The 27,725-nt window shown below is 46.4% G+C and overlaps 1 protein-coding gene across 6 annotated transcripts in view; it reads right to left on the bottom strand.

Moving 5' to 3' along the window:
- The window catches only part of CLEC16A (C-type lectin domain containing 16A), a 954,241-nt gene that overhangs the window by 868,394 nt on the left and 58,122 nt on the right, over window positions 1–27,725 (bottom strand). For all 6 annotated transcript variants that reach the window (XM_063934295.1, XM_063934294.1, XM_063934290.1 and 3 more), the window contains exons 3-4: window positions 19,492–19,625; window positions 10,490–10,638 (exon numbers count right to left, since the gene is read on the bottom strand). In XM_063934295.1, coding sequence (XP_063790365.1) covers window positions 10,490–10,638; window positions 19,492–19,625 — 283 coding nt within the window. The remainder of the gene's footprint in view (window positions 1–10,489; window positions 10,639–19,491; window positions 19,626–27,725) is intronic.

Here is a 27,725-nt window from a genome sequence, read left to right as displayed (position 1 = left end):
GAACCCGACCAAGTAGCAGCTCGGCAAAGTTGAACCGCCGAGACCGCTCGGGTCTCCGCCCAAGAAGAGCCCACCTTCCTGGTAGAATGGGCCTTCACCGACTTCGGTAACTGCAATCCAGCCGTAGAATGAGCATGCCGAATCGTATCACAGATCCAGCGTGCAACAGTCTGCTTAGAAGCAGGAACCCCAGTTTTGTTGGGAGCATACAGGACAAACAGAGCCTCTGTTTCCCCAATCTGAGCCGTTCTGGCGACATAAATATTCAAAACTCTGACTACATCGAGAGACTTCGAATCAGCCAAGGCTTCAGTATGCACAGGTACCACAATAGGCTGGTTCCTGTGAAACGCAGAAACCACTTTTGGCAGACATAGTTGCCGAAATCACAATTCCGCTCTATCCACCTGGAAGATTAAATAGGGGCTCTTGTGAGACAAAGCAGCTAATTCCGACCCCCGCCTTGCGGACGCCAGGGCCAATAGCATTACCATTTTCCAAGTGAGAAATTTAACTCAACCTTTCGTAAAGGTTCCAACCAGTGTGACATAAGAAACTGCAACACCACATTAAGGACCCATGGTGCCACTGGGAGCACAAATGGAGGTTGGATGTGCAGCACTCCTTTCACGAAAGTCAGAACTTCTTGAAGGGTGGCCAATTCCTTTTGAAAGAAAATTGATAAGGCCGAAATCTGCACTTTAATGGAGCCTAACCTTAGGCCTGCATCCACACCTGCTTGCAAAAAAAGGAAAAAACAACCCAGCTGAAATTCTTCCGTAGGAGCCTTCTTGGATTCACACCAAGACACATACTTCCTTAAAGCTTCGCCGTTACTCCTTTTCTAGCCTGAAGCAATGTGGGAATGACTTCACCGGAAATACCCTTTCGGGCTAAGATATGGCGTACAACCGCCATGCCGTCAAACGCAGCCGCGGCAAGTCTTGATACACGCCCGGTCCTTGCTGTAACAGGTTCTCTCGTAGAGGAAGAGGCCAGGAATCTTTGAAGATTAAGTCTTGAAGATCTGGATACCAAGCCCTCCTTGGCTAGACCAGAACAATGAGGATCGCCTGACCTTTGTTCTTCTTATGAATATCACCTTCGGAAAGAGTGAAAGTGGAGGAAACACATAGACCGACTGAAACACCCACGGTGTCACAAGGGCGTCCCCTGCTATTGCTTGAGTGTCCCTTGACCTGGAACAACATCCTTGAAGTTTTTTGCTGAGGCGAGACACCATCATGTCTAATTGAGGAATTCCCCAAAGACTTGTCACTTTTGTGAAAACTTCTTGATGAAGTACCCACTCTCCTGGATGGAGATCGTGTCTGCTGAGGAAGTATATTTCTCCGTTGACTATATCCGGAACGAAGACCACTAATAGAGCGTTTACATGCCTTTCCGCCCAGCGGAAAGCTTTTTCGGCTCCTGCCATTGCCGCTTTTCTCCTCGTTCCGCCCTAGCGGCTTACTTACGCCACCGCTGTCAAGTCGTCCAACAGAATTAAGACGGGCAGATCGCGAAGAAGATGTTCTGTTGTAAATAGCTCTTAATTCCACAATGCTTATTGCAGACTAGCTTCCTGGCTTGACCTTTTCCCCTGTAAATTCTTCCCCTGGAAAAATTGCTCCCCAGCCTCGGAGACTTGTATCCATGGACACCAGGATCTAATCCTGGATCCCGAACCTTCATCCCTCTAGGAGGTGAGAACTGTGAAGCCACCACAGGAGAGATATCCGGGTCCTGGAAAATAGGATTATTTGCCGGTGCATGTGCAGGTGAGACCTGGACCACATGTCCAACTGGTCCCGCAAACCACTCTGGCATTTGACCTGCTCACCGAATGGCCTCGTAGGCCGCAACCATCCTCTTCATCAACGGAACGTATTGATGGGTTTACACTGTTGCAAATCTGATCCGACTCTGGATCCTCAAATCTCTTTCCACAGGAAAGAAAAAAAATTCTCAACAGGTCAGTATCTAATCTTATTCCCAACTCCTACATCTGCGTCGCTGGGATTAACAGTGATTCCCTGTATTGAAGAATTGTCCGAGAGAAACAACGGTTTGTACCCCTTGTTTCTTGACCTCGCCGTAGTCAGGAGAGCGTCCCATTACAGAATAATAATGGCTCCTACTATTGAAGAAAAAACATCATACTACCATCACTCCGGTGAAATGACAATGACAATCCTGAATAGCAAACCCAGGTAAGCTTAATGCGTATGAAACCGCATTTAAAACCTCTTTCTTCTTTTACAGGCTGTAGATCCCTTCCCTGAGAGACTCCACTTCTTACGTAGAAATCTTTTTGGGATTGTTCTGACCGAGCTGTCCGGCTCAGAAGCATGAAAAAGCAAGAATAACAGCTTTTTCCTTTTTGTTTTTTTTTTGTTTTGTTTTTTGCGACAGGGACAGCAGGACAATGTCCTGATCCTGAACCAACCCTTGTATGGCGTCGCATACTACCTCCCCGTCCAGAGGAGAATCGGTAAGATCTATTTTAAAAATCAGTGAGGGGAAACATCTGGAAAACTCGAGTTTGACCCTCTTTTGACTTTATTCTTAACTCAATGTGTCAAGTCCATTCCAGGACTGACTGAAGAGTATTAGACGAGTTCCCACCGGTGTGGGCTCCAGCAAGATAGATCCAGCGACCTGCGGTGGATGTGGTAGAAACAGAGGACGATCTCTGCTTCTGCGAACTTGAAAAGGCTGCAGACCTCTTACGTTTTCACCTTCCTCTACCTACAAAGGGGAAAACAAAACGGTATCCAACCGGTCAAAATGACTGCATCCCACAAAATATGCGTCACCAACCGTTGTGAGGGAACATAGCTCAAGACGGTAGATTTACCAGTGGTATCTGCCGAGATCAACGTAACAAAGCCATTCCCAAACTAGGTTACACCTTCATAGGGAAGATACTCCAGTATTTCTCGGAGTCAGTGCATACCTCTTGTAGTCTCACGGCAGCATGCTGCAATGTTCTAGATGAGACCCAACTTAAGGAATATTCCATCTCTCCCCAGGGTAATTATATCGTATAACAAGGTAACCGTCCATTTGTGAATACAAGCACTCCCCCATGCGTATGTAATGCAATTATCATTAAAACACATAATTAAAATATCACTTAGCTTCCTGTATACAATCCTTTGTGACAGGGCCCCGTGTAGATCAGGGGTTGACTTTCACTTTATTCTATCCACGACGGGAAAAGAATAAATATTCGTACTCCTCGAGAAGATTTAAGACCATCTCGTCACGGCTGACCTAGAGCTTTATCAACAGAGTGACCAGCACATGAAAAGGAATAACTTTACTTCAGTATTCAATAGAAATCGTAATATGAATATACATATTTAAATACACATATACACACATATTCTATATATACACATCATACGTATATGTATTTTGTCAGGAACAGCAGGGTCCCTAGTGACATTAATGTGTTCTGAACATGTACTGAATGCCATTGTTGTGGATCTAAACAGGAAACATTATGGTCGACATAAAACATAGTATTCGTCGACAACAGGGAGTAGTAACCGGGCAAAATAACATTCTCGTGACCCCGAGGGGTCTGAGGGAAATATATATACATAATGTTAATATCACTCCCCCACAAATACTAAAACGTCTGTGCTAAAGCTACAGCTCAATGTATCTGTAATATTATAATATATATATATATATATATATATATATATATATATATATATATATATATATATATATATATATATAATAAGAATTTACTTACCGATAATTCTATTTCTCGTTGTCCGTAGTGGATGCTGGGAACTCCGTAAGGACCATGGGGAATAGCGGCTCCGCAGGAGTCTGGGCACAAAAGTAAAGCTTTAGGACTACCTGGTGTGCACTGGCTCCTCCCCCTATGACCCTCCTCCAAGCCTCAGTTAGGATACTGTGCCCGGACGAGCGTACACATTAAGGAAGGATTTTGAATCCCGGGTAAGACTCATACCAGCCACACCAATCACACCGTACAACTTGTGATCTGAACCCAGTTAACAGCATGATAACAGAGGAGCCTCTGGAAAGATGGCTCACAACAACAATAACCCGATTTAGTTAACAATAACTATGTACAAGTATTGCAGACAATCCGCACTTGGGATGGGCGTCCAGCATCCACTACGGACTACGAGAAATAGAATTATCGGTAAGTAAATTCTTATTTTCTCTGACGTCCTAGTGGATGCTGGAAACTCCGTAAGGACCATGGGGATTATACCAAAGCTACCAAACGGGCGGGAGAGTGCGGATGACTCTGCAGCACCGAATGAGAGAACTCCAGGTCCTCCTCAGCCAGGGTATCAAATTTGTAGAATTTAGCAAACGTGTTTGCCCCTGACCAAGTAGCTGCTCGGCAAAGTTGTAAAGCCGAGACCCCTCGGGCAGCCGCCCAAGATGAGCCCACCTTCCTTGTGGAATGGGCTTTTACAGATTTTGGCTGTGGCAGGCCTGCCACAGAATGTGCAAGCTGAATTGTACTACAAATCCAACGAGCAATGGTCTGCTTAGAAGCAGGAGCACCCAGCTTGTTGGGTGCATACAGGATAAACAGGGAGTCAGATTTTCTGACTCCAGCCGTCCTGGAAACATATATTTTCAGGGCCCTGACAACGTCCAGCAACTTGGAGTCCTCCAAGTCCCTAGTAGCCGCAGTAGGCTGGTTCAGGTGAAACGCTGACACCACCTTAGGGAGAAACTGAGGACGAGTCCTCAATTCCGCCCTGTCCGAATGGAAAATCAGATAAGGGCTTTTACAGGATAAAGCCGCCAATTCTGACACGCGCCTGGCCGAAGCCAGGGCCAACAGCATGACCACTTTCCATGTGAGATATTTTAAATCCACAGATTTAAGTGGTTCAAACCAATGTGATTTGAGGAATCCCAAAACTACATTGAGATCCCAAGGTGCCACTGGAGGCACAAAAGGAGGCTGTATATGCAGCACCCCCTTGACAAACGTCTGAACTTCAGGAACTGAAGCCAGTTCTTTCTGGAAGAAAATCGACAGGGCCGAAATTTGAACCTTAATGGACCCCAATTTTAGGCCCATAGACACTCCTGTTTGCAGGAAATGCAGGAATCGCCCCAGTTGAAATTCCTCCGTTGGGGCCTTCCTGGCCTCGCACCACGCAACATATTTTCGCCAAATGCGGTGATAATGTTTTGCGGTCACATCCTTCCTGGCCTTGATAAGGATAGGGATGACTTCCTCCGGAATGCCTTTTTCCTTCAGGATCCGGCGTTCAACCGCCATGCCGTCAAACGCAGCCGCGGTAAGTCTTGGAACAGACAGGGTCCTTGCTGGAGCAGGTCCCTTCTTAGAGGTAGAGGCCACGGGTCCTCTGTGAGCATCTCTTGAAGTTCCGGGTACCAAGTCCTTCTTGGCCAATCCGGAGCCACGAGTATAGTTCTTACTCCTCTCCGTCTTATAATTCTCAGTACCTTGGGTATGAGAGGCAGAGGAGGGAACACATACACTGACTGGTACACCCACGGTGTTACCAGAGCGTCCACAGCTATTGCCTGAGGGTCCCTTGACCTGGCGCAATACCTGTCCAGTTTTTTGTTGAGGCGGGACGCCATCATGTCCACCTTTGGTTTTTCCCAACGGTTTACAATCATGTGGAAGACTTCTGGGTGAAGTCCCCACTCTCACGGGTGGAGGTCGTGCCTGCTGAGGAAGTCTGCTTCCCAGTTGTCCACTCCCGGAATGAACACTGCTGACAGTGCTATCACACTCCTTGCAGCTTCTGCCGTTGCCCTCCTGCTTCTTGTGCCGCCCTGTCTGTTTACGTGGGCGACTGCCGTGATGTTGTCCGACTGGATCAGCACCGGCTGACCCTGAAGCAGAGGTCTTGCTTGGCTTAGAGCATTGTAAATGGCCCTTAACTCCAGGATATTTATGTGAAGTGATGTCTCCAGGCTTGACCACAAGCCCTGGAAATTTCTTCCCTGTGTGACTGCTCCCCAGCCTCGCAGGCTGGCATCTGTAGTCACCAGGACCCAGTCCTGAATGCCGAATCTGCGGCCCTCTAGAAGATGAGCACTCTGCAACCACCACAGGAGAGACACCCTTGTCTTTGGTGACAGGGTTATCCGCTGATGCATCTAAAGATGCGATCCGGACCATTTGTCCAGCAGGTCCCACTGGAAAGTTCTTGCGTCGAATCTGCCGAATGGGATTGCTTCGTAGGAAGCCACCATTTTTCCCAGGACCCTTGTGCATTGATGCACTGACACTTGGCCTGGTTTTAGGAGGTTTCTGACTAGCTCGGATAACTCCCTGGCTTTCTCCTCCGGTAGAAACACCTTTTTCTGGACTGTGTCCAGGATCATCCCTAGGAATAGAAGACGTGTCGTCGGGATCAGCTGCGATTTTGGAATATTGAGAATCCAACCGTGCTGCCGCAACACTACTTGAGATAGTGCTACCCCGACTACTAACTGTTCCCTGGATCTTGCCCTTATCAGGAGATCGTCCAAGTAAGGGATAATTAAAACTCCCTTCCTTCGAAGGAGTATCATCATTTCGGCCATTACTTTGGTAAAGACCCGGGGTGCCGTGGACAATCCAAAACGGCAGCGTCTGAAACTGATAGTAACAGTTCTGTACCACAAACCTGAGGTACCCTTGGTGAGAAGGGTAAATTGGGACATGGAGGTAAGCATCCTTGATGTCCAGAGACACCATATAATCCCCTTCTTCCAGGTTCGCAATCACCGCTCTGAGTGACTCCATCTTGAATCTGAACCTCTGTATGTAAGTGTTCAAGGATTTCAGATTTAAAATAGGTCTCACCGAGCCGTCCGGCTTCGGTACCACAAACAGCGTGGAATAATACCCCTTTCCCTGTTGCAGGAGGGGTACCTTGATTATCACCTGCTGGGAATACAGCTTGTGAATGGCTTCCAATACCGCCTCCCTGTCGGAGGGAGACGTCGGTAAAGCAGACTTTAGGAAACGGCGAGGGGGAAACGTCTCGAATTCCAATTTGTACCCCTGAGATACCACCTGAAGGATCCAGGGGTCCACTTGTGAGTGAGCCCACTGTGCGCTGAAATTCTTGAGACGGGCCCCCACCGTGCCTGAGTCCGCTTGTAAAGCCCCAGCGTCATGCTGAGGACTTGGCAGAAGCGGGAGAGGGCTTCTGTTCCTGGGAACTGGCTGTTTGCTGCAGCCTTTTTCCTCTCCCTCTGCCACGGGGCAGAAATGAGGAGCCTTTTGCCCGCTTTCCCTTATGGGGCCGAAAGGACTGCGCCTGATAATACGGCGTCTTCTTATGTTGAGAGGCTACCTGGGGTAAAAATGTGGATTTCCCAGCAGTTGCCGTGGCCACTAGGTCTGATAGACCTACCCCAAATAACTCCTCCCCTTTATAAGGCAATACTTCCATATGCCTTTTGGAATCCGCATCACCTGACCACTGCCGCGTCCATAACCCTCTTCTGGCAGAGATGGACAGCGCACTTACTCTTGATGCCAGTCGGCAAATATCCCTCTGTGCATCACGCATATATAAAAATGCATCTTTTAAATGCTCTATAGTCAGTAATATACTGTCCCTATCTAGGGTATCAATATTCTCAGTTAGGGAATCCGACCAAGCCACCCCAGCACTGCACATCCAGGCTGAGGCGATTGCTGGTCGCAGTATAACACCCGTGTGAGTGTATATACATTTTAGGATATTCTCCTGCTTTCTGTCAGCAGGTTCCTTAAGGGCGGCCGTATCAGGAGACGGTAGTGCCACCTGTTTTGACAAGCGTGTGAGCGCTTTATCCACCTTAGGGGGTGTTTCCCAACGTACCCTATCCTCTGGCGGGAAGGGGTATGATGCCAATAACCTTTAATTCCTTCCATAAGCCCATCCACTCAGGTGTCGACTCCCTAGGGGGTGACATCTCTAATACAGGCAATTGCTCCGCCTCCACATCATTTTCCTCCTCATACATGTCGACACAATCGTACCGACACACTGCACACACACAGGGAATGCTCTGATAGAGGACAGGACCCCACTAGCCCTTTGGGGAGACAGAGGGAGAGTATGCCAGCACACACCAGAGCGCTATATATATACTGGGATAACCCTATAAAGAGTTTTTTTCCCTTATAGCTGCTGTTTTTATGATTACTGCGCCAAATTAGTGCGCCCCCCCCCCCCTCTTGTTTTACCCTTTTCTGTAGTGCAGGACTGCAGGGGAGAGTCAGGGAGACGTCCTTCCAGCGGAGCTGTGAGGGAAAATGGCGCCAGTGTGCTGAGGAGATAGGCTCCGCCCCCTTCTCAGCGGACTTTTCTCCCGCGTTTTGCTGTATTCTGGCAGGGGTTAAAATACATCCATATAGCCCTGGGGGTTATATGTGGTGTATTTTCGCCAGCCAAGGTGTTTTTATTGCTGCTCAGGGCGCCCCCCCCCCCCTAGCGCCCTGCACCCTCAGTGACCGGAGTGTGAAGTGTGCCTGAGGAGCAATGGCGCACAGCTGCAGTGCTGTGCGCTACCTTGTTGAAGACTGATGTCTTCTGCCGCCGATTTTCCGGACCTCTTCTTGCTTCTGGCTCTGTAAGGGGGGCGGCGGCGCGGCTCTGGGACCGGACTCCGAGGCTGGGCCTGTGTTCGGTCCCTCTGGAGCTAATGGTGTCCAGTAGCCTAAGAAGCCCAAGCTGGCTGCAAGCAGGCAGGTTCGCTTCTTCTCCCCTTAGTCCCTCGATGCAGTGAGCCTGTTGCCAGCAGGTCTCACTGAAAATAAGAAACCTAAAACTAACTTTTTCTAAGAAGCTCAGGAGAGCCGCCTAGATTGCACCCTGCTCGGTCGGGCACAAAAATCTAACGGAGGCTTGGAGGAGGGTCATAGGGGGAGGAGCCAGTGCACACCAGGTAGTCCTAAAGCTTTACTTTTGTGCCCAGACTCCTGCGGAGCCGCTATTCCCCATGGTCCTTACGGAGTTCCCAGCATCCACTAGGACGTCAGAGAAATATATATATATATATATATATATATATATATATACATATACATATATACATACATACACACACACACACACACACACACACACACACACAGGTATAGGTTTTTGTTAATTTACTCCCAGTAATAGAGTTGGTGCCGACAGGGTCACCCACATACGACTGTCTTCCCATACAGTGTTTACTTTGGAAAAGCTTACAACTACCGACATGCTGACACTTCATCCACTGAGTCAAGTACCAGCAGGAGTCGGCAACGCCGACAGAGGGATCCCATAGCTGTTTGTGGCAGAGCCCACACACATGTCGACACACGTGTACTACATCGCTATAATGGGTAGAAACCTGACAGGGAAAACACAGAACTTTTTTACAACTCATTAACCACACGCTCATTTATACATATATAGTGCATCTTATATGAGCCCATAGTGCACTAAACAACTGTGCCCCCCTCCGTTTTACACTGTTAGTTTTTTTCACAGTGTTTTGGCGGGCCTGCGTCCCTGTGAGGAGAAAATGGTGCTGTATAGAGTTGTGAGGGCTAAGCCACGCCTCCTGCTCGGCGCGCTTCAGCCCCGCTATTTTTTCACAGTTTTTTTTACTGGCGGGGGTCTGTATATAGTGCTATGCACTGTATACTGCTATGCCAGGATATTATATGAGGTATAATTGCTGGCCAGCGCGACCGCTGCGCGGTACCTCAAAGACTCTGAAGTCTTCTGCCGTCACTGAAGTCTTCTGTTCTTCTAAAACTCACCCGGCTTCTTTCTTCTGGCTCTGTGAGGGGGGGGGGGGGGCACGGCTCCGGGAACGAGCAGCTAGGCGAACCAAGTGATCAGACTCTCTGGAGCTAATGGTGTCCAGTAGCCTAAGAAGCAGAGCCCTTGAACTCAGAAGAAGTAGTAGGTCTGACTTCTCTCCCCTCACTCCCACGAAGCAGGGAGCCTGTAGCCAGCAGGTCTCCCTGAAAATAAAAAACCTAACAAAGTCTTTTCAGAGAAACTCAGGAGAGCTCCCCTAGTGTGTGTCCAGTCTCTCTGGGCACAGAGTCTAACTGGAGTCCGGAGGAGGGGCATAGAGGGAGGAGCCAGTTCACACCCATTCAAAGTCTTATAGTGTGCCCATGTCTCCTGCGGATCTCATCTATACCCCATGGTCCTTTAGGAGTTCCCAGCATCCTCTAGGACGTATGAGAAATATTAGGTTACAGGTCCCATTATTTTTGTCCATGTTATCTTCATTTGTTTATTTAAAATATTTTGTAGAATAAAACAAAAAACAAACAAATGCATTGGGGGGTAGGGGGTGGGATTCAATTAAGCAGCAAGTTGCTGCAGATGAAAACGGGGCTATTCAACTGGACTCCCGAAATCCCCCCATAGCCTTGTTAATGCCTGTTAAAGTAAAGTACAGTGTTAACGGGTGATTACACAGAGAATCCGTGAGAAGATATAGGTTTCATACTCACCTCATTGTAAAAAAAATGAACAGTGTGACTGTTGAGTTTCACAGACAGAGTTTTCAGAAAGCAGATGTAGTAACCCATAATCTCTTCATCAGAAAAATCAAATTTGTGGACAATGATGGAATTCACATGATTATTGGAAAGTAAATAATCTGTTGGAAGAAAAAAAAAATTATAGTTCAAAACAAACATCTTCAGGTCTTTTTTTATATGAGCTATTTTCACACAGACACTATGTGGCCAATTCAGAGTTAAATAAAAGTCCAGGGCAACTGCACTTACATTGCGAGCAGAGAGAAACGTGAGTACACATCTATGCAACTACACTGTCCCTATCCATACAGTTGGTTTCATAGTCATCATCATTGTCAATGCATATTTCCATTAGCTCTATACCTGGTGTCAGACACCTGCCTGAAAATAGGTGCATACTTACACTCTGCACAGCCTGCAGTTTCATTGGCACATCCTTGCTAAACTTAGCCTACAACCAAATACAGTAAGTGGACAGTGAGACGCTTTTCATAGGTAAATGTTCCCTAGTGGTTCAAAACATGATCTTTTTCCCATAATAAAATGTAATATGCTGTGGAAATCGTGTGAAGAACAAGACTTAATAATAATACAGTGTGAAACAATTAGAAACAACTAAAAACAATAATTCCTGGGGAACAGGGAACTCCCTTTCTTTCACCCTTTTCTGGTAGTGCGGTGGGCTATGCTAACAGCATTCTGTAGTCCCCGGCAAATAGCTCGGCACCACCACAGGCAGATCTGGGGAGAGTGGGTCCAATTGCTGGAATCTACAGTCCCTCCATGTCCCCCCGATGGCCTCAATTCAACACGTTTCAGATATGGAATCCTTTGTCAGGTGCAGTTTCCAGAAATTGGACCCACTCTCCCAAAAACTGCCTGCGGTGGTGCAGAGCTATTTGCCCGGGACTACAGAAGTGGAGGTGATGTTCCTACATAGCTCATTGGTAAGGACACATCTAGAACACGGTCACCAGTGAAAAACTCATGGGGAAAAAAGGGATACTAGTACGAAGCATGGTCTTCTCCACTGATATTGTTCTCCTTATGTATAGCTTAGAGAAGATAAGGGAGAAGGAGACATTCAAATATATCAAAGGTTTTAGTAACATAAAGGAGGTCAGCATTCCACAGAGGAACATACGCATTAGAATAAGGGAACATGTGCTAAAACAAAGTATAAGATTCAGAAAAGGTTTTAGGAAGAATGAGTATATCGAAAGGGTATTTTAGAAGGAATAGTCTTCTAAAAAAAAAATGGTGGTAGAGATCAATATTGCAAGCAAATATAAACATGTTTGGGATAGATAAAAGGCTATCTTAAAGTTGGAAAAACCAATAATAAAACAGATTTAGGAACAGAAATGGGTACATTAGATAGAGATGATGCTTTTTGCATCTGTTTCTATGTGACTAATTTTGTATATATAGAAAAACATAGCGCAAAAAAAAAAAAAAAGAAGACAAAACAATTATTACAAATATAGCATGTAATACAAAACCTGTAAAAATATATTCACTTGTCTGAACCAAATCACAATTACCTACATACAGTATGTTATACCTCCCACCTATAATCTAACTCACTCATCAGTAGTATGGCCACACTTACATTTCTAACAGATAGGAGATCCAAATGAATAAGATGTAATATTGATGTAAATTACCAAGAAAAATAAGAATTTACTCACCGGTAATTCTATTTCTCGTAGTCCGTAGTGGATGCTGGGAACTCCGTAAGGACCATGGGGAATAGCGGGCTTCGAAGGAGGCTGGGCACTCTAGAAAGATTTCAGACTACCTGGTGTGCACTGGCTCCTCCCACTATGACCCTCCTCCAAGCCTCAGTTAGGATACTGTGCCCGGACGAGCGTACACAATAAGGAAGGATTTTGAATCCCGGGTAAGACTCATACCAGCCACACCAATCACACCGTACAACTCGTGATATGAAACCCAGTTAACAGTATGAAACAACTGAGCCTCTCAACAGATGGCTCAACAATAACCCGATTTAGTTAACAATAACTATGTACAAGTATTGCAGATAAACCGCACTTGGGATGGGCGCCCAGCATCCACTACGGACTACGAGAAATAGAATTACCGGTGAGTAAATTCTTATTTTCTCTGACGTCCTAGTGGATGCTGGGAACTCCGTAAGGACCATGGGGATTATACCAAAGCTCCCAAACGGGCGGGAGAGTGCGGATGACTCTGCAACACCGAATGAGAGAACTCCAGGTCCTCCTCAGCCAGGGTATCAAATTTGTAGAATTTTGCAAACGTGTTTGCCCCTGACCAAGTAGCTGCTCGGCAAAGTTGTAAAGCCGAGACCCCTCGGGCAGCCGCCCAAGATGAGCCCACCTTCCTTGTGGAATGGGCATTGACAGATTTTGGCTGTGGCAGGCCTGCCACAGAATGTGCAAGTTGAATTGTACTACAAATCCAACGAGCAATAGTCTGCTTAGAAGCAGGAGCACCCAGCTTGTTGGGTGCATATAGGATAAACAGCGAGTCAGATTTTCTGACTCCAGCCGTCCTGGAAACTTATTTTCAGGGCCCTGACCACGTATAACAACTTGGAGTCCTCCAAGTCCCTAGTGGCCGCAGGCACCACAATAGGCTGGTTTAAATGAAACGCTGACACCACCTTAGGGAGAAACTGGGGACGAGTCCTCAATTCTGCCCTATCCATATGGAAAATCAGATAAGGGCTTTTATAAGACAAAGCCGCCAATTCTGATACTCGCCTGGCAGAAGCCAAGGCCAATAACATGACCACCTTCCACGTGAGATATTTCAGATCCACGGTTTTTAGTGGTTCAAACCAATGTGATTTTAAGAAATTCAACTCCACGTTGAGATCCCAAGGTGCCACAGGAGGCACATATGGGGGCTGAATATGCAGCACTCCCTTTACAAATGTCTGAACTTCAGGTACTGAAGCTAGTTCTTTCTGAAAGAAAATCGATAGAGCCGAGATCTGTACCTTAATGGAACCCAGTTTTAGGCCCATATTCACTCCTGCTTGCAGGAAATGCAGAAATCGACCTAGTTGAAATTCCTCAGTTGGGGCCTTTTCGGCCTCACACCATGCAACATATTTCCGCCATATGCGGTGATAATGATTTGCTGTAACCTCTTTCCTGGCTTTAATAAGCGTAGGAATGACTTCCTCCGGAATGCCCTTTTCTTTCAGGATCCGGCGTTCAACCGCCATGCCGTCAAACGCAGCCGCGGTAAGTCTTGGAACAGACAGGGCCCCTGCTGTAGCAGGTCTTGTCTTAGCGGCAGAGGCCACGGGTCCTCTGAGATCATCTCTTGAAGTTCCGGGTACCATGTTCTTCTTGGCCAATCCGGAACCACGAGAATTGTGTTTACTCCTCGCTTTCTTATTATTCTCAATACCTTTGGTATGAGAGGCAGCGGAGGGAACACATAAACTGACTGGTACACCCACGGTGTCACCAGAGCGTCCACAGCTATCGCTTGAGGGTCACTTGACCTGGCGCAATACCTCTCTAGTTTTTTGTTTAGGCGGGACGCCATCATGTCCACTGTGGACGACCCCACTGATGTAGAATCATTTGGAAGACTTCTGGATGAAGTCCCCACTCTCCCGGGTGGAGGTCGTGTCTGCTGAGGAAGTCTGCTTCCCAGTTGTCCACTCCCGGAATGAACACTGCTGACAGTGCTAGTACATGATTTTCCGCCCATCGGAGAATTCTTGTGGCTTCTGTCATTGCCATCCTGCTTCTTGTGCCGCCCTGTCGATTCACATGGGCGACTGCCGTGATGTTGTCTGACTGGATCAGCACCGGCTGGTGTAGGAGCAGGGATTTTGCTCGACTTAGGGCATTGTAGATGGCCCTTAGTTCCAGAATATTTATGTGAAGGGAAGTCTCCTGACTTGTCCATAGTCCTTGGAAGTTTCTTCCCTTTGTGACTGCCCCCCAGCCTCGCAGGCTGGCATCCGTGGTCACCAGGACCCAGTCCTGAATGCCGAATCTGCGACCCTCCAGAAGATGAGCACTCTGCAGCCACCACAGAAGAGACACCCTGGTTCTTGCAGACAGGGTTATCAAGCGATGCATCTGAAGATGCGATCCGGACCACTTGTCCAACAGGTCCCACTGAAAGATTCTGGCATGGAACATGCCGAATGGAATTGCTTCGTAAGAAGCTACCATCTTTCCCAAGACCCGCGTGCAGTGATGCACCGATACCTGTTTTGGTTTCAGGAGGTCTCTGACTAGAGAAGACAACTCCCTGGCTTTCTCCTCCGGGAGAAACACTTTTTTCTGGACTGTGTCCAGAATCATCCCCAGGAACAGTAGACGTGTCGTCGGGACCAGCTGTGACTTTGGGATATTCAGAATCCAGCCGTGCTGGTTCAGCACTTCCCGAGATAGTGCTACTCCCACCAACAACTGTTCTTTGGACCGTGCCTTTATTAGGAGATCGTCCAAGTACGGGATAATTAAAACTCCCTTTCTTCGAAGGAGTATCATCATTTCCGCCATAACCTTGGTAAATACCCTTGGTGCCGTGGAGAGTCCAAACGGCAGCGTCTGGAATTGGTAATGGCAATCCTGTACCACAAATCTGAGGTACTCCTGGTGAGGATGGTAAATGGGGACATGCAGGTAAGCATCCTTGATGTCCAGGGAAACCATGTAATCCCCCTCGTCCAGGCTTGCAATAACCGCCCTGAGCGATTCCATCTTGAACTTGAATTTTTTTATGTACATGTTCAAGGATTTCAAATTTAAAATGGGTCTCACCGAACCGTCCGGCTGCGGTACCACAAATAGTGTGGAATAGTAACCCCGGCCTTGTTGAAGTAGGGGTACCTTGATTATCACCTGCTGGGAATACAGCTTGTGAATTGCCGCTAGCACCGCCTCCCTGTCTGAGGGAGCAATCGGCAAGGCAGATTTTAGGAACCGGTGGGGTGGAGCCGCCTCGAATTCCAGCATGTATCCCTGAGATACTACTTGAAGGATCCAGGGATCCACCTGTGAGCGAGCCCACTGATCGCTGAAATTTCTGAGGCGGGCCCCCACCGTACCTGGCTCCACCTGTGGAGCCCCACCGTCATGTGGCGGACTTGGAAGAGGAAGCGGGGGAGGACTTTTGTTCCTGGGAACCTGCTGTCTGTTGCAGCCTTTTTCCCCTACCTCTGCCTCTAGACAGAAAAGACCCTCCTTTTCCACGCTTGCTTTTCTGGGTCCGAAAGGACTGAACCTGATAAAATGGCGCCTTCTTAGGCTGTGAGGGAACATGGGGTAAAAATGCTGACTTCCCAGACGTTGCTGTGGAAACTAGGTCGGAGAGACCATCCCCAAATAATTCCTCCCCTTTATAAGGCAAAACTTCCATGTGCCTCTTGGAATCTGCATCTCCCGTCCACTGACGAGTCCATAAGCATCTCCTAGCAGAGACAGACAATGCACTTACTTTAGATGCCAGCCGGCAAATTTCCCTCTGTGCATCTCTCATATATAAGACTGAATCTTTTATATGGTCAATCGTTAGCAGAATAGTGTCTCTGTCTAGTGTGTCAATATTTTCTGACAGTTTTTCTGACCATGCAGCGGCAGCACTGCACATCCAAGCTGACGCAATAGCTGGTCTAAGTATAATGCCTGAGTGTGTGTATACAGACTTCAGGATTGCCTCCTGCTTTCTATCAGCAGGCTCCTTAAGGGCGGCCGTATCCTGAGAGGGTAGTGCCACCTTTTTTGACAAACGTGTGAGCGCTTTATCCACCCTAGGTGGTGTTTCCCAACGTGACCTATCCTCTGGCGGGAAAGGGAACGCCATTAGTACCTTCTTAGGAATTACAAATTTTTTATCAGGGAAAAGCCACGCTTCTTCACACACTTCATTTAGTTCATCTGATGGGGGAAAAACTACGGGTAGTTTTTTCTCCCCAAACATAATACCCTTTTTTGTGGTACCTGGATGTAAATCAGAAATGTTTAACACCTCTTTCATTGCCTCAATCATGCAGTGAATGGCCCTGACAGGCATTAGGTTTGACTCATCGTCGTCGACACTGTTATCAGTATCCGTGTCGACATCCGGGTCTGCAAACTGAGGTAGCGGGCGTTTTAGAGCCCCTGACGACCCCTGAGGCACCTGGACAGGCACGAGCTGAGATCCTGGCTGTCCCACATTTGGCATGTCGTCAAATTTCTTATGTAAAGAATCTATACGTGCACTCATTTCTTTCCATAAGTTCATCCACTCGGGTGTCTGCCCCGCAGGGGGTGACGTCCCTTCAAAATGCATCTGCTCCGCCTCCACCTCATTATCCTCATCAAACATGTCGACACAGCCGTACCGACACACCCCACACACACAGGGAATGCTCAACAGAGGACAGGACCCACAAAAAGCCCTTTGGGGGGACAGAGTGAGAGTATGCCAGCACACACCAGAGCGCTATATATATACAGGGACTAACTGAGTTATGTCCCTAATAGCTGCTTTTCATATAATATATGTATATATACTGCCAAATTTAATGCCCCCCCTCTCTTTTCCCTCTTACTGTTACTGTATATTGCAGGGAAGAGCCAGGGAGCTTCCTTCCAGCCGAGCTGTGAGGGAAAAATGGCGCCAGTGTGCTGAGGAGATAGGCTCCGCCCCTTTTTCGCGGCCTATTCTCCCGCTTTTTATGGAATTCTGGCAGGGGTATTTACCTCATATATAGCCTCTGGGGTTATATATTGAGGTATTTTAGCCAGCCAAGGTGTTATTATTGCTGCCTCAGGGCGCCCCCCCCCAGCGCCCTGCACCCTCAGTGACCGGAGTGTGAAGTGTGAGAGGAGCAATGGCGCACAGCTGCAGTGCTGTGCGCTACCTTGGTGAAGACAGAGTCTTCATGCCGCCGATTTTCCGGACCATCTTCTTGCTTCTGGCTCTGTAAGGGGGACGGCGGCGCGGCTCCGGGACCGAACACCAAGGACTGGGCCTGCGGTCGATCCCTCTGGAGCTAATGGTGTCCAGTAGCCTAAGAAGCCCAATCCGGCTGCAAGCAGGCGAGTTCGCTTCTTCTCCCCTTAGTCCCTCGCTGCAGTGAGCCTGTTGCCAGCAGGTCTCACTGAAAATAAAAAACCTAAGTCTATTCTTTCTAAGAGCTCAGGAGAGCCCCTAGTGTGCATCCAACCTCGGCCGGGCACGAATTCTAACTGAGGCTTGGAGGAGGGTCATAGTGGGAGGAGCCAGTGCACACCAGGTAGTCTGAAATCTTTCTAGAGTGCCCAGCCTCCTTCGGAGCCCGCTATTCCCCATGGTCCTTACGGAGTTCCCAGCATCCACTAGGACGTCAGAGAAAATAAAATAAATTAAAAACAGATGAGTAATCTGTGTAATGAAATGGCTGCTGTTCTTCTTAGTCTCAAACAGATGAAATTATGTTGCCAAATGTGATATACAAAGTATCCAAGTAGTTGTGAAAATACAAATGTCAAAACATATGTACTGTAGGTAGTAATTCACCTCCCTAGCGCTCCTTGGCAGCTTCTAAAGTTTGCAAGTGGTGATGATAAAGGACCTTTCTCAGCCTCATTTGCAGTTTTGCTAAAATGACAAAACTGCAACTGTCTGCGATCGCATGCTGGACAGCAGAGAGCAAAGCCGTCCAGCATACAAATAGGCAGCGATGCCTTCGCAATGCAATTGCATCGTTGATTTGTGGATGCCCCCCACCCTCTGCAGCCTGGCAGCAATGGCAGGCACACGGCAGCCATTTTTTGGGTCACACCCGCCCCCGCAACTCTGGCCTGCAAAAACCTCTGCCTGTCAATCAAGCAGAAGCGTTTGCAGCAATGCGATCGCATTCTCCCGGCCACGCACGTTCAGAATGTGACCTATGAATGCGCAGTGGCCTCGAAAACGGGAGAATGCGGCGCTGCATCCTCAATAAGGTCCAAAGTTAGTAACAGCAGCACTGCCTCCTATGTAGTAATAATAGAAACACAGTATGTGACCCCGAATTAAAATTGCTGTCTCCATCTGTGACTCAATACACAATACAATATCAATACACAATATCACCAATGCATCTTCCAGTGGTGCAATTCTAACTCTAATTTTGTGTATGGGCAAGTAACTTTGACCTACTCACTGCTCGAAAAAGGATTACTGACAGATAAAACATGAGGTATATGTCTTTTTTCCTGTTGCAGACAATGTGAGGGTTGTTTTTTTTAATGTGGCGAACAATGTGCGTGAGGTGGGTTTTTTTTGCTCTTTACTGTGGCGAACAATGTGTGCAAGGTTTTTATTTTTGTACTGTAGCAGACAATGGGCCGGATGTAATGGCACCACAGTTTGGTGGCCAAGCAGGATGCAGGACAAACATGGACATTTTATAGGAGCAATCACTTACAATGCATGGTTTTGCCTTGTAAGTGACTGCCCCTTTAAAAAAGAAACGCTAGAGTTCGGACGACATCCCACACGGCTGCGGAACTCGGGCGCCGTTACATCAGACAATGGGCTAAATGTAATAGGGGGAAAGAAGCTTGCTGCTTTAAAAATACAGGCATTCTCACACAATCATTTACAAGGCAAACCCATGTTGGTTTTGCCTTGTAAAATGAAAACGGGAGAATGCGGACCAATTCGTTGTTTCCAGGCACATTGAGCATATCGGGCAGTGCGTATATCCGATTTGCGTGCTCCCGCGGTCATTAGCGATGTCTTCTGGTCGGCGCTGCTGCAGGGTTAATCAGAAGACATAGCTAACAATGCCATTCTGCCAAATGCAGCATGGCATCCTCCATCGCTCCGCCACCCCCCTGCATTGGCAAGTATGTGTACTTACCGATGCAGGGTCATGCCGCCTGCTGGAGCGGCTGGCTACATATCGTTCTGATGTGTAGCCGGCTTAAGGTAGGCTTATTTTAATCTAAATTTTGCATATTAAAATTATGTGGATAGAGAGAGATACTTACATAAAGACGTCTCATGATTAATATTCTCAAACAGCATGTTCAATGTCTGAAGAAGCTGCCCGCAGACGTAGCGCCCAGACTTCTGCCGTAGGATGTTCAAGAAGAAAACAAACATGTTTTTCTCCAGAAAGAAGCTGCAAGGCAGGATCACATTGGTTAACCATTAGCATATGCTCAAGCACAACAAATAATAATCTAATTAACAAATGTAAAGATTTATGGCAATATTCATTAGGAAAATATCCTTTTCTTTGTCAATAAGGCTTTATTGTTTGTGTGTATTATCACTAATAACTAATCCCCCAGAATCTCCTCCACCCTTTCCCCCAGGTCTGAACCCCTTGATGTAGCAGAATATTAAGTTTCTAACTGATTTAGAGCCCTGGTACCATTACCTAGTTCCCTCAGCTCAGCAATGGCCTCAGCCTTCCCTCTAACACATTTTACCAATGTTTACAACTTTGCCACAAGTTTAATACTGTAGTACACCTCAAGGTCCTATCCAACCCACCACTTTTAAGGCTCTATGCCTTCACAGTGCTTCTTCCAGAGACCTAATGGCCACATTTTACTCACTGCTACTTAAATATGGCCAGCCTGATAAAGAGCTGCATGAACGTCAATGGGAAGCAGAGATCGAGAAGCCTGAACCAAAAATCTGGTCTTTAATCAGAGTAGTAGTTAAAAGCTCGATATGTGTCTGTATTAAGGAGAACTCTTATACAGAGGAGCCCTCATACATCTTTGCTGTAGTCACGGCAAAAAGCCCTTTTGGGCACACGAGGTCCTGTAAGAATCTGCTAACGTTCAGCATCTTTTTTTGCAGAAAATATGTCTTAGTCGCAATGCAAGGGAGTAGGATGCACAAGGTAACTATGCTGATTAATTTGATATGCATGCAACACTCGTATATCTGTGTACGAGTGAATCTCTGAATCTGTACACTAAGCGCTACAATGTAGCAGCTGCATCTTTTTTCCAATAGAAGTTTTGTTGTGCTCCATATACAGACTAAGTCACATACAATATGCAAGGGTCATACCAAATTAATCAGCACAGTCTACTTGTACATCATAGGTCGCACTGCGTTGCAACTAAGATGCAGTTTCAGCAAAAAAGTCACCCAATGTTAGCAGAGTTGCACTGGACCTCATGGCTCACTCATACCAGACATTGGGGCAGATGTATTAACTTGGAGAAGGCATAAGGAAGTGATAAACCAGTGATATGTGCAAGGTGATAAAGGCACCAGCCAATCAGCTCCAATATGTAAATTAACAGTTAGGATCTGATTGGCTGGTGCCTTTATCACCTTGCACATATCACTGGTTTATCACTTCCTTATGCCGTCTCCAGGTTAATACATCTGCCCGTCTGCGTGATACATGGCGTATTGAGGCTACATGTATGAGTACACATATGTAAGCTCTTGTTTCGGTGGTATCTGGTCCGGCTGCACCTAGAAGCCATTTCCCGTCTTCATATGCCTTTTGCTGGTGAAATTTTGACTCGTAGTATACCCTGTCCTACCTCTGGTACCGTTGTCCTAAGTTACATTTGTTCTGGCCTAAAGTCTTTAATTTAAAATTTGCTGTTGCCCAAGACTGCCTTCCCACCGATCTCTCCTATGTTCTGCTTCCACCTCCAATTCTTGATGTCCCCCAAGTATATTTAGAAGCTGATTTGCCACTTAATCACTAGATGCCACATAGCCCTTAACTGAAAGCAAGCAAACCAACCCTCAATTCCAGCTTCAATTAAAATCAAACATTTGAGCACATCGCTAACATTCTCCAAGCCTGTCCAACTAAGTTTAATTGTACTTTTAATGCTTGATTAATACTTTGAATCCAGCCCTCATTTTTGTAACAAAGTTATCCAGTCCTTCACTGCTTCAGTCATTGGGCCTAATTCAGAGTTGATCGCAGCAGCAAATTTGTTAGCAGTTGGGCAAAACCATGTGCACTGTGGGTGGGGGGGGGGGGGGGCGGCAGATATAACATGTGCAGAGAGAGTTAGATTTGGGTGGGGTGTGTTCAAACTGAAATCTAAATTGCAGTGTAAAAATAAAGCAGGCAGTATTTACCCTGCACAGAACCAAAATAACCCACTCAAATCAAACTCTCTCTGCAAACGTTATATCTGTCACACCTGTAGTGCACATGGGGGGTAATTCTGAGTTGATCGCAGCAGCAAGTTTGTTAGCAATTGGGCAAAACCATGTGCACTGCAGGGGGGGCAGATATAACATTTGCAAAGAGAGTTAGATTTGGGTGGGTTATTTCGTTTCTGTGCAGGGTAAATACTGGCTGCTTTATTTTTACACTGCAATTTAGATTTCAGTTTGAATACACCCCACCCAAATCTAACTCTCTCTGCACGTTATATCTGTCCCCCCTGCAGTGCACATGGTTTTGCCCAACTGCTAACAAATTTGCTGCTGTGATCAACTCTGAATTACCCCCATTGTGCCAATGCTAAACTCAAATCTCCTTTTCCTTTCCTGCTCCTACCGTGTAGCATCATTCCCATTTTCTCCTGCCTATTACTTCCTAGGCTGATCCTTTCGCTCTGCTGACCAGTCAACAGTAAATATGTCAATTTTGGCAATTCCCACTCCTCTCTATAATTGCATGTCCTTTTCCATGCTATGCTTCAAAGTTTTTACACTACTATGCCTCCCCTCTTCCACATATCAATGTTCCCAGCCCCCCCACACACTCTCTTCGGTACCCTTTCATTTGCATATTTACTTCTTTTTTTTTTAAACTATCCACGTAGCCAAGCAGCAGATAAGCCTTTCAAGTCAAGGGCAATGTGTTAGTATACAGTACAAGGTTACAAAAGTATTTTAGTTGAGATTAGTTTTGTGTTGGCAAGAATAAGACCTAAACAGAATTATTTATCCTGTGCTCCAATTTAATTACCAATACAATTAAACTGCAAAATCACATTAAAAATATACAAAAAATAATTAAAGACACATACAGTAAATTCTACTGACAAAATGGGATATAGCAGTGGTTCCCAAACTTTTTTGAATCACAGTGCACTAGAGTATCAGAGTTTTTTTCACTGCACCCCTAGGCCAAGAAGTATTAAAGTAAGTAAATTGTGTTTACATGTCAACCTTAGGTTTAATTGTGTGGTGAGGGGCAGGAGTCACTTCTGTTTGTCCACATAATTATGATTGGCAGCCACCAGCACTGGTTTTGCTTATTACATTGACCATAAATAATTTGAATTGGTCCTGGACCACCAACCCGAGGCACCCCAGGGTGCCATGACACACAGTTTGAGAACCACTGGGATATAGAATATATATTGCAAAGCTTTTATCTGTAGAGGCCTGCTGTATATTTTTTATTAGGCCACTTACGGTCTCCAAGCTTACGACTTCTGTACAGAACATACTGGAGCCTAAAGAATACTGTTTCACACAATTTTCTGGGGAATTTAGTGTGGTATATTAATATGTAAAATAGCTATTACAATTCCAGCTTTCACCAAGTTCATCAATGACTAACAGTTTAGCACAACAGATACACTCACCTGAGTGCACTGCCTGACCACTGCCTTTCTACGTCATGTTTCCCCATTACTGGACCTGGGCTGTCAGTGGCAATGTCTGAGTGGTGTTACACAATGCAGATCTTTTCCCCTTGAGCTTAGTAGCATCAGGATCTTTTAACTTATATAAAGCCCATAAATCTGGTAGAGATGTGCACTGACCCCCATGATTTGGTTTTTGTTTTGGATCTGTATTAATTTCGTGTTTTGGTTCTAATATGCAAAACCACCCTCACGTGTTTTTGTTTTGGATTTGGATTTTTTTTTTAAATTAGAAAAAAAAAATGCTAAAAACAGCTAAAAATCACATAATTTGGACCATTTTTTTTTTTGTTCATCCAGTATTATTAAGCTCAATACCATGAATTTCCAGTCAGTTTTGACCACCTCACAATATTGTCAACCAACATAGGCCAAAGGCTGGCTGGCTAAACTAAGCAACAGAGCAGCAGCACAAAAACACGGCAGTGATTTCGGTTTAAAAATGTGTTGCAAATTAGAAATTCATTAGCAATAACCAATCAAACCAACTAGCAAGTACTTTCAACAGAAAACAATACACTGAAAGTTACTAAGAATTGTGTGTAGAAGGAATATCATTGCTCAAAGGTAGTAGTAGTCAACAAATAGCTAAGAGAAACTGTACACAATGTGTAAAATATCAACAGCGGACATGGATGCCCCCTACACTAGTGCACAAGTCCCCAGCACATACCTATTCTCAGTGCCCAGTCTGTACCTCCCTCATCAATTAGCCTTTGTGTTGAAGCAACCTGTTCCCCCAAGTGACCAATGCTTGCCGCCCAGCAGCACTTCAGGCATTAGAAGATAGCAAGTTTAGTGTGTCCTGGGCATCGTGCCCCCCACAGCCAGGTGATTAGTGCCAGATCCTTATCCAAGCCAGGGAACCGGTGTCTCCATCGTACAGCAGCTCCCCAACATTTCTCCAATCATGAAAACAGCGTTCCATACCTGCGGATACTGTGAGGAATATCGTGTGGTGTACAATGCGGAATACTTTGGGACACACAGATATTGAGCGGGTTACAGTTCAGGGCACAAAGTGCGGGTCAGATACGGTGAGGGTTACAGTATGGGTCGGACACAGTACGGGTCAACATGACAACTGTAGCCTAGAAGCAATACTGCATTTACTGTAACTGCAAGCAGGAGGGGGCCCTCTGATGGTAAATACCCCTGGAGGTGATATCTGTGAGGATGCTGATGGTCTGGGTGCTGCAGTGTACACACTGCTTTCTCACTATGAGCAGTGCCTGGCTTGTGGCTGCAGCAGCCTCCAGGCTTGATGAGAATGCAGGGAACTGTCAGCAGAGAGCTGTGAGAATGGCTCTATCAGCCAACCAGCGGTCAGCCCATAGAGGTCAATGGGAATTTGAAATTGCCACCGAATCTAAAACCTGTGAGATTAGATGCTCGGAAGATAACATTTTGCCTTTTTTTTTTAGATCTGAACATGGCAAGAAGACCCGAGCCGAGACTCGGACCAACTTGGAATCAGTAAGTTCGAATGGGTTCAGTTTCTAGGAAACCAAACCGGTCAATCTCTAATATCTGGTAAGTTAGCAGACTTCATTTTAGGATACACATTTGGGATAGCACTAATTGGAGTAAAAGGAACCAGTAGAAGGAACATGAAAAAGGATTTTTTTTTTCCACAAACACATATACATACACATACATGAATTAGCCAAATTATTATGACCATCTGGCTATTTTATGCAAATTAGCTATTCAGAAGATAACGCTGACGTCAGATGTGTGAATCCATATAAAAGTGAAAAAGAGTATGCAGAGACTAATGAAGTGCATCACTCATGACATAAAGGTAAATGATGCGATCTGATGGTCTGTGAACGTGGAATGATTTTTGGCGCTCACAGCAGTGGTTGAGACATTAGCAAAACAGCTGCACTGGTGAATAGTTCTAGGGCGGCAGTTGTTAAAGGGTAAGAGAATGGACCAGCAGACAAGACAAAACTGGGTCTGAGCACAAGGCCGGTGGTAATATATAGCTACTGGATATATGAGTGGAACGGAGAGTGGGCAGGCTCGTTTACTCCCACAGACGGTAACACTGCATCAAATTACAGATAATCTGAATCGGACCAATTTAGAAGGCCTCTCAATGAACAGTATGCGGACATCATATAGGCTACAAAGCAGAAGCCCTGTCCATACACCATTATCTGTAAAAAAAAAAAAAAAAAAAACAAGGTGAAATGCATCCAGGTTTCTCAGAAACACCGGAACTGGACAGTCAATGATTGGAATTAGGTCATGTGGTCCGACGACTCATGGTTTCAATTACACCTTGCATATGGTAGGGTGAGGATATGGAGACAATAGCAAGAATACAAGGATCCTTCTGGATTCGCTACATCAAACCTCCAGGAACTGGAAGATACAAAATATTGCATATGGGCTAATATTCCCATGAAAACATACCGACTGTTCGTAAAATTCATGCCTAGAAGAATTCAAGCTATATTAAAGGGCAAAAGGTGGCTCAGCAAAGTGTATATACAGTAAACATACACGTATACACTACAAGAAAATAAGAATTTACTCACCGGTAATTCTATTTCTCGTAGTCCGTAGTGGATGCTGGGACTCCGTAAGGACCATGGGGAATAGCGGCTCCGCAGGAGACTGGGCACAACTAAAAGAAAGCTTTAGACTAACTGGTGTGCACTGGCTCCTCCCACTATGACCCTCCTCCAGACTTCAGTTAGGATACTGTGCCCGGAAGAGCTGACACAATAAGATAGGATTTTGAATCCCGGGTAAGACTCATACCAGCCACACCGTATAACACGTGATACAATACCCAGTTAACAGTATGATAACAACTGAGCCTCTCAACAGATGGCTCAACAATAAACCTTTAGTTAAACAATAACTATATACAAGTATTGCAGACAATCCGCACTTGGGATGGGCGCCCAGCATCCACTACGGACTACGAGAAATAGAATTACCGGTGAGTAAATTCTTATTTTCTCTGACGTCCCAAGTGGATGCTGGGACTCCGTAAGGATCATGGGGATTATACCAAAGCTCCCAAACGGGCGGGAGAGTGCGGATGACTCTGCAGCACCGAATGAGCAAACTCTAGGTCCTCCTCAGCCAGGGTGTCAAACTTGTAGAATTTAGCAAATGTGTTTGACCCCGACCAAGTAGCTGCTCGGCAAAGTTGTAGAGCAGAGACCCCTCGGGCAGCCGGCCAAGAAGAGCCCACCTTCCTCGTGGAATGGGCTTTCACTGATTTCAGCCGCAGAATGTGCAAGCTGAATCGTACTACAGATCCAGCGAGCAATAGTCTGCTTTGAAGCAGGTGCACCCAACTTGTTGGGCGCATACAGGATAAATAGCGAGTCAGTCTTTCTGACTCCAGCTGTCCTGGAAACATAAATTTTCAGGGCCCTGACTACGTCCAACAACTTGGAAGCCTCCAAGTCTTAAGTAGCCGCAGGCACCACGATAGGTTGGTTCAGATGAAAGGCTGATACCACCTTAGGGAGAAATTGGGGACGAGTCCTCAATTCTGCCCTATCCATATGGAAAATCAGATAAGGGCTTTTACATGACAAAGCCGCCAATTCTGATACACGCCTGGCCGAAGCCAAGGCCAACAACATGACTACTTTCCACGTGAGATACTTCAATTCCACGGTTTTAAGTGGCTCAAACCAATGTGACTTTAGGAAATCCAACACCACGTTGAGATCCCAAGGTGCCACTGGAGGCACAAAAGGGGGCTGAATATGTAGCACTCCCTTAACAAAAATCTGAACTTCAGGTAGTGAAGCCAGTTCTCTCTGGAAGAAAATCGATAGAGCCGAAATCTGGACCTTAATGGAACCCAATTTTAGGCCCATGGTCACCCCTGACTGTAGGAAGTGCAGGAAACGGCCCAGCTGAAATTCCTCCGTTGGGGCCTTCCTGGCCTCACACCACGCAACATATTTTCGCCATATGCGGTGATAATGGTTTGCGGTTACTTCTTTCCTAGCTTTAATCAGCGTAGGAATGACTTCCTCCGGAATGCCCTTTTCCTTCAGGATCCGGTGTTCAACCGCCATGCCGTCAAACGCAGCCGCGGTAAGTCTTGGAACAGACAGGGCCCCTGCTGCAGCAGGTCCTGTCTGAGCGGCAGAGGCTATGGGTCCTCTGAGATCATTTCTTGAAGTTCCGGGTACCAAGCTCTTCTTGGCCAATCCGGAACAATGAGTATAGTTCTTACTCCTCTTCTCCTTATTATCCTCAGAACCTTTGGTATGAGAGGAAAAGGAGGGAACACATAAACCGACCGGTACACCCACGGTGTCACTAGAGCGTCCACAGCTATCGCCTGCGGGTCTCTTGACCTGGCGCAATATCTTTCTAGCTTTTTGTTTAGGCGGGACGCCATCATGTCCACCAGTGGCCTTTCCCAACGGTTTACAATCAGTTGGAAGACTTCTGGATGAAGTCCCCACTCTCCCGGGTGGAGGTCGTGCCTGCTGAGGAAGTCTGCTTCCCAGTTGTCCACTCCCGGAATGAACACTGCTGACAGTGCTAACACGTGATTTTCCGCCCATCGGAGAATCCTTGTGGCTTCTGCCATCGCCGTCCTGCTTCTCGTGCCGCCCTGTCGGTTTACA

This window comes from Pseudophryne corroboree, chromosome 7, assembly GCF_028390025.1.
Source record: "Pseudophryne corroboree isolate aPseCor3 chromosome 7, aPseCor3.hap2, whole genome shotgun sequence".
In the NCBI taxonomy this organism is placed as follows: Eukaryota; Metazoa; Chordata; class Amphibia; order Anura; family Myobatrachidae; genus Pseudophryne; species Pseudophryne corroboree.
Note: the sequence above shows the minus strand (reverse complement) of the source record. Positions and strands in the feature narration are given on the sequence as shown.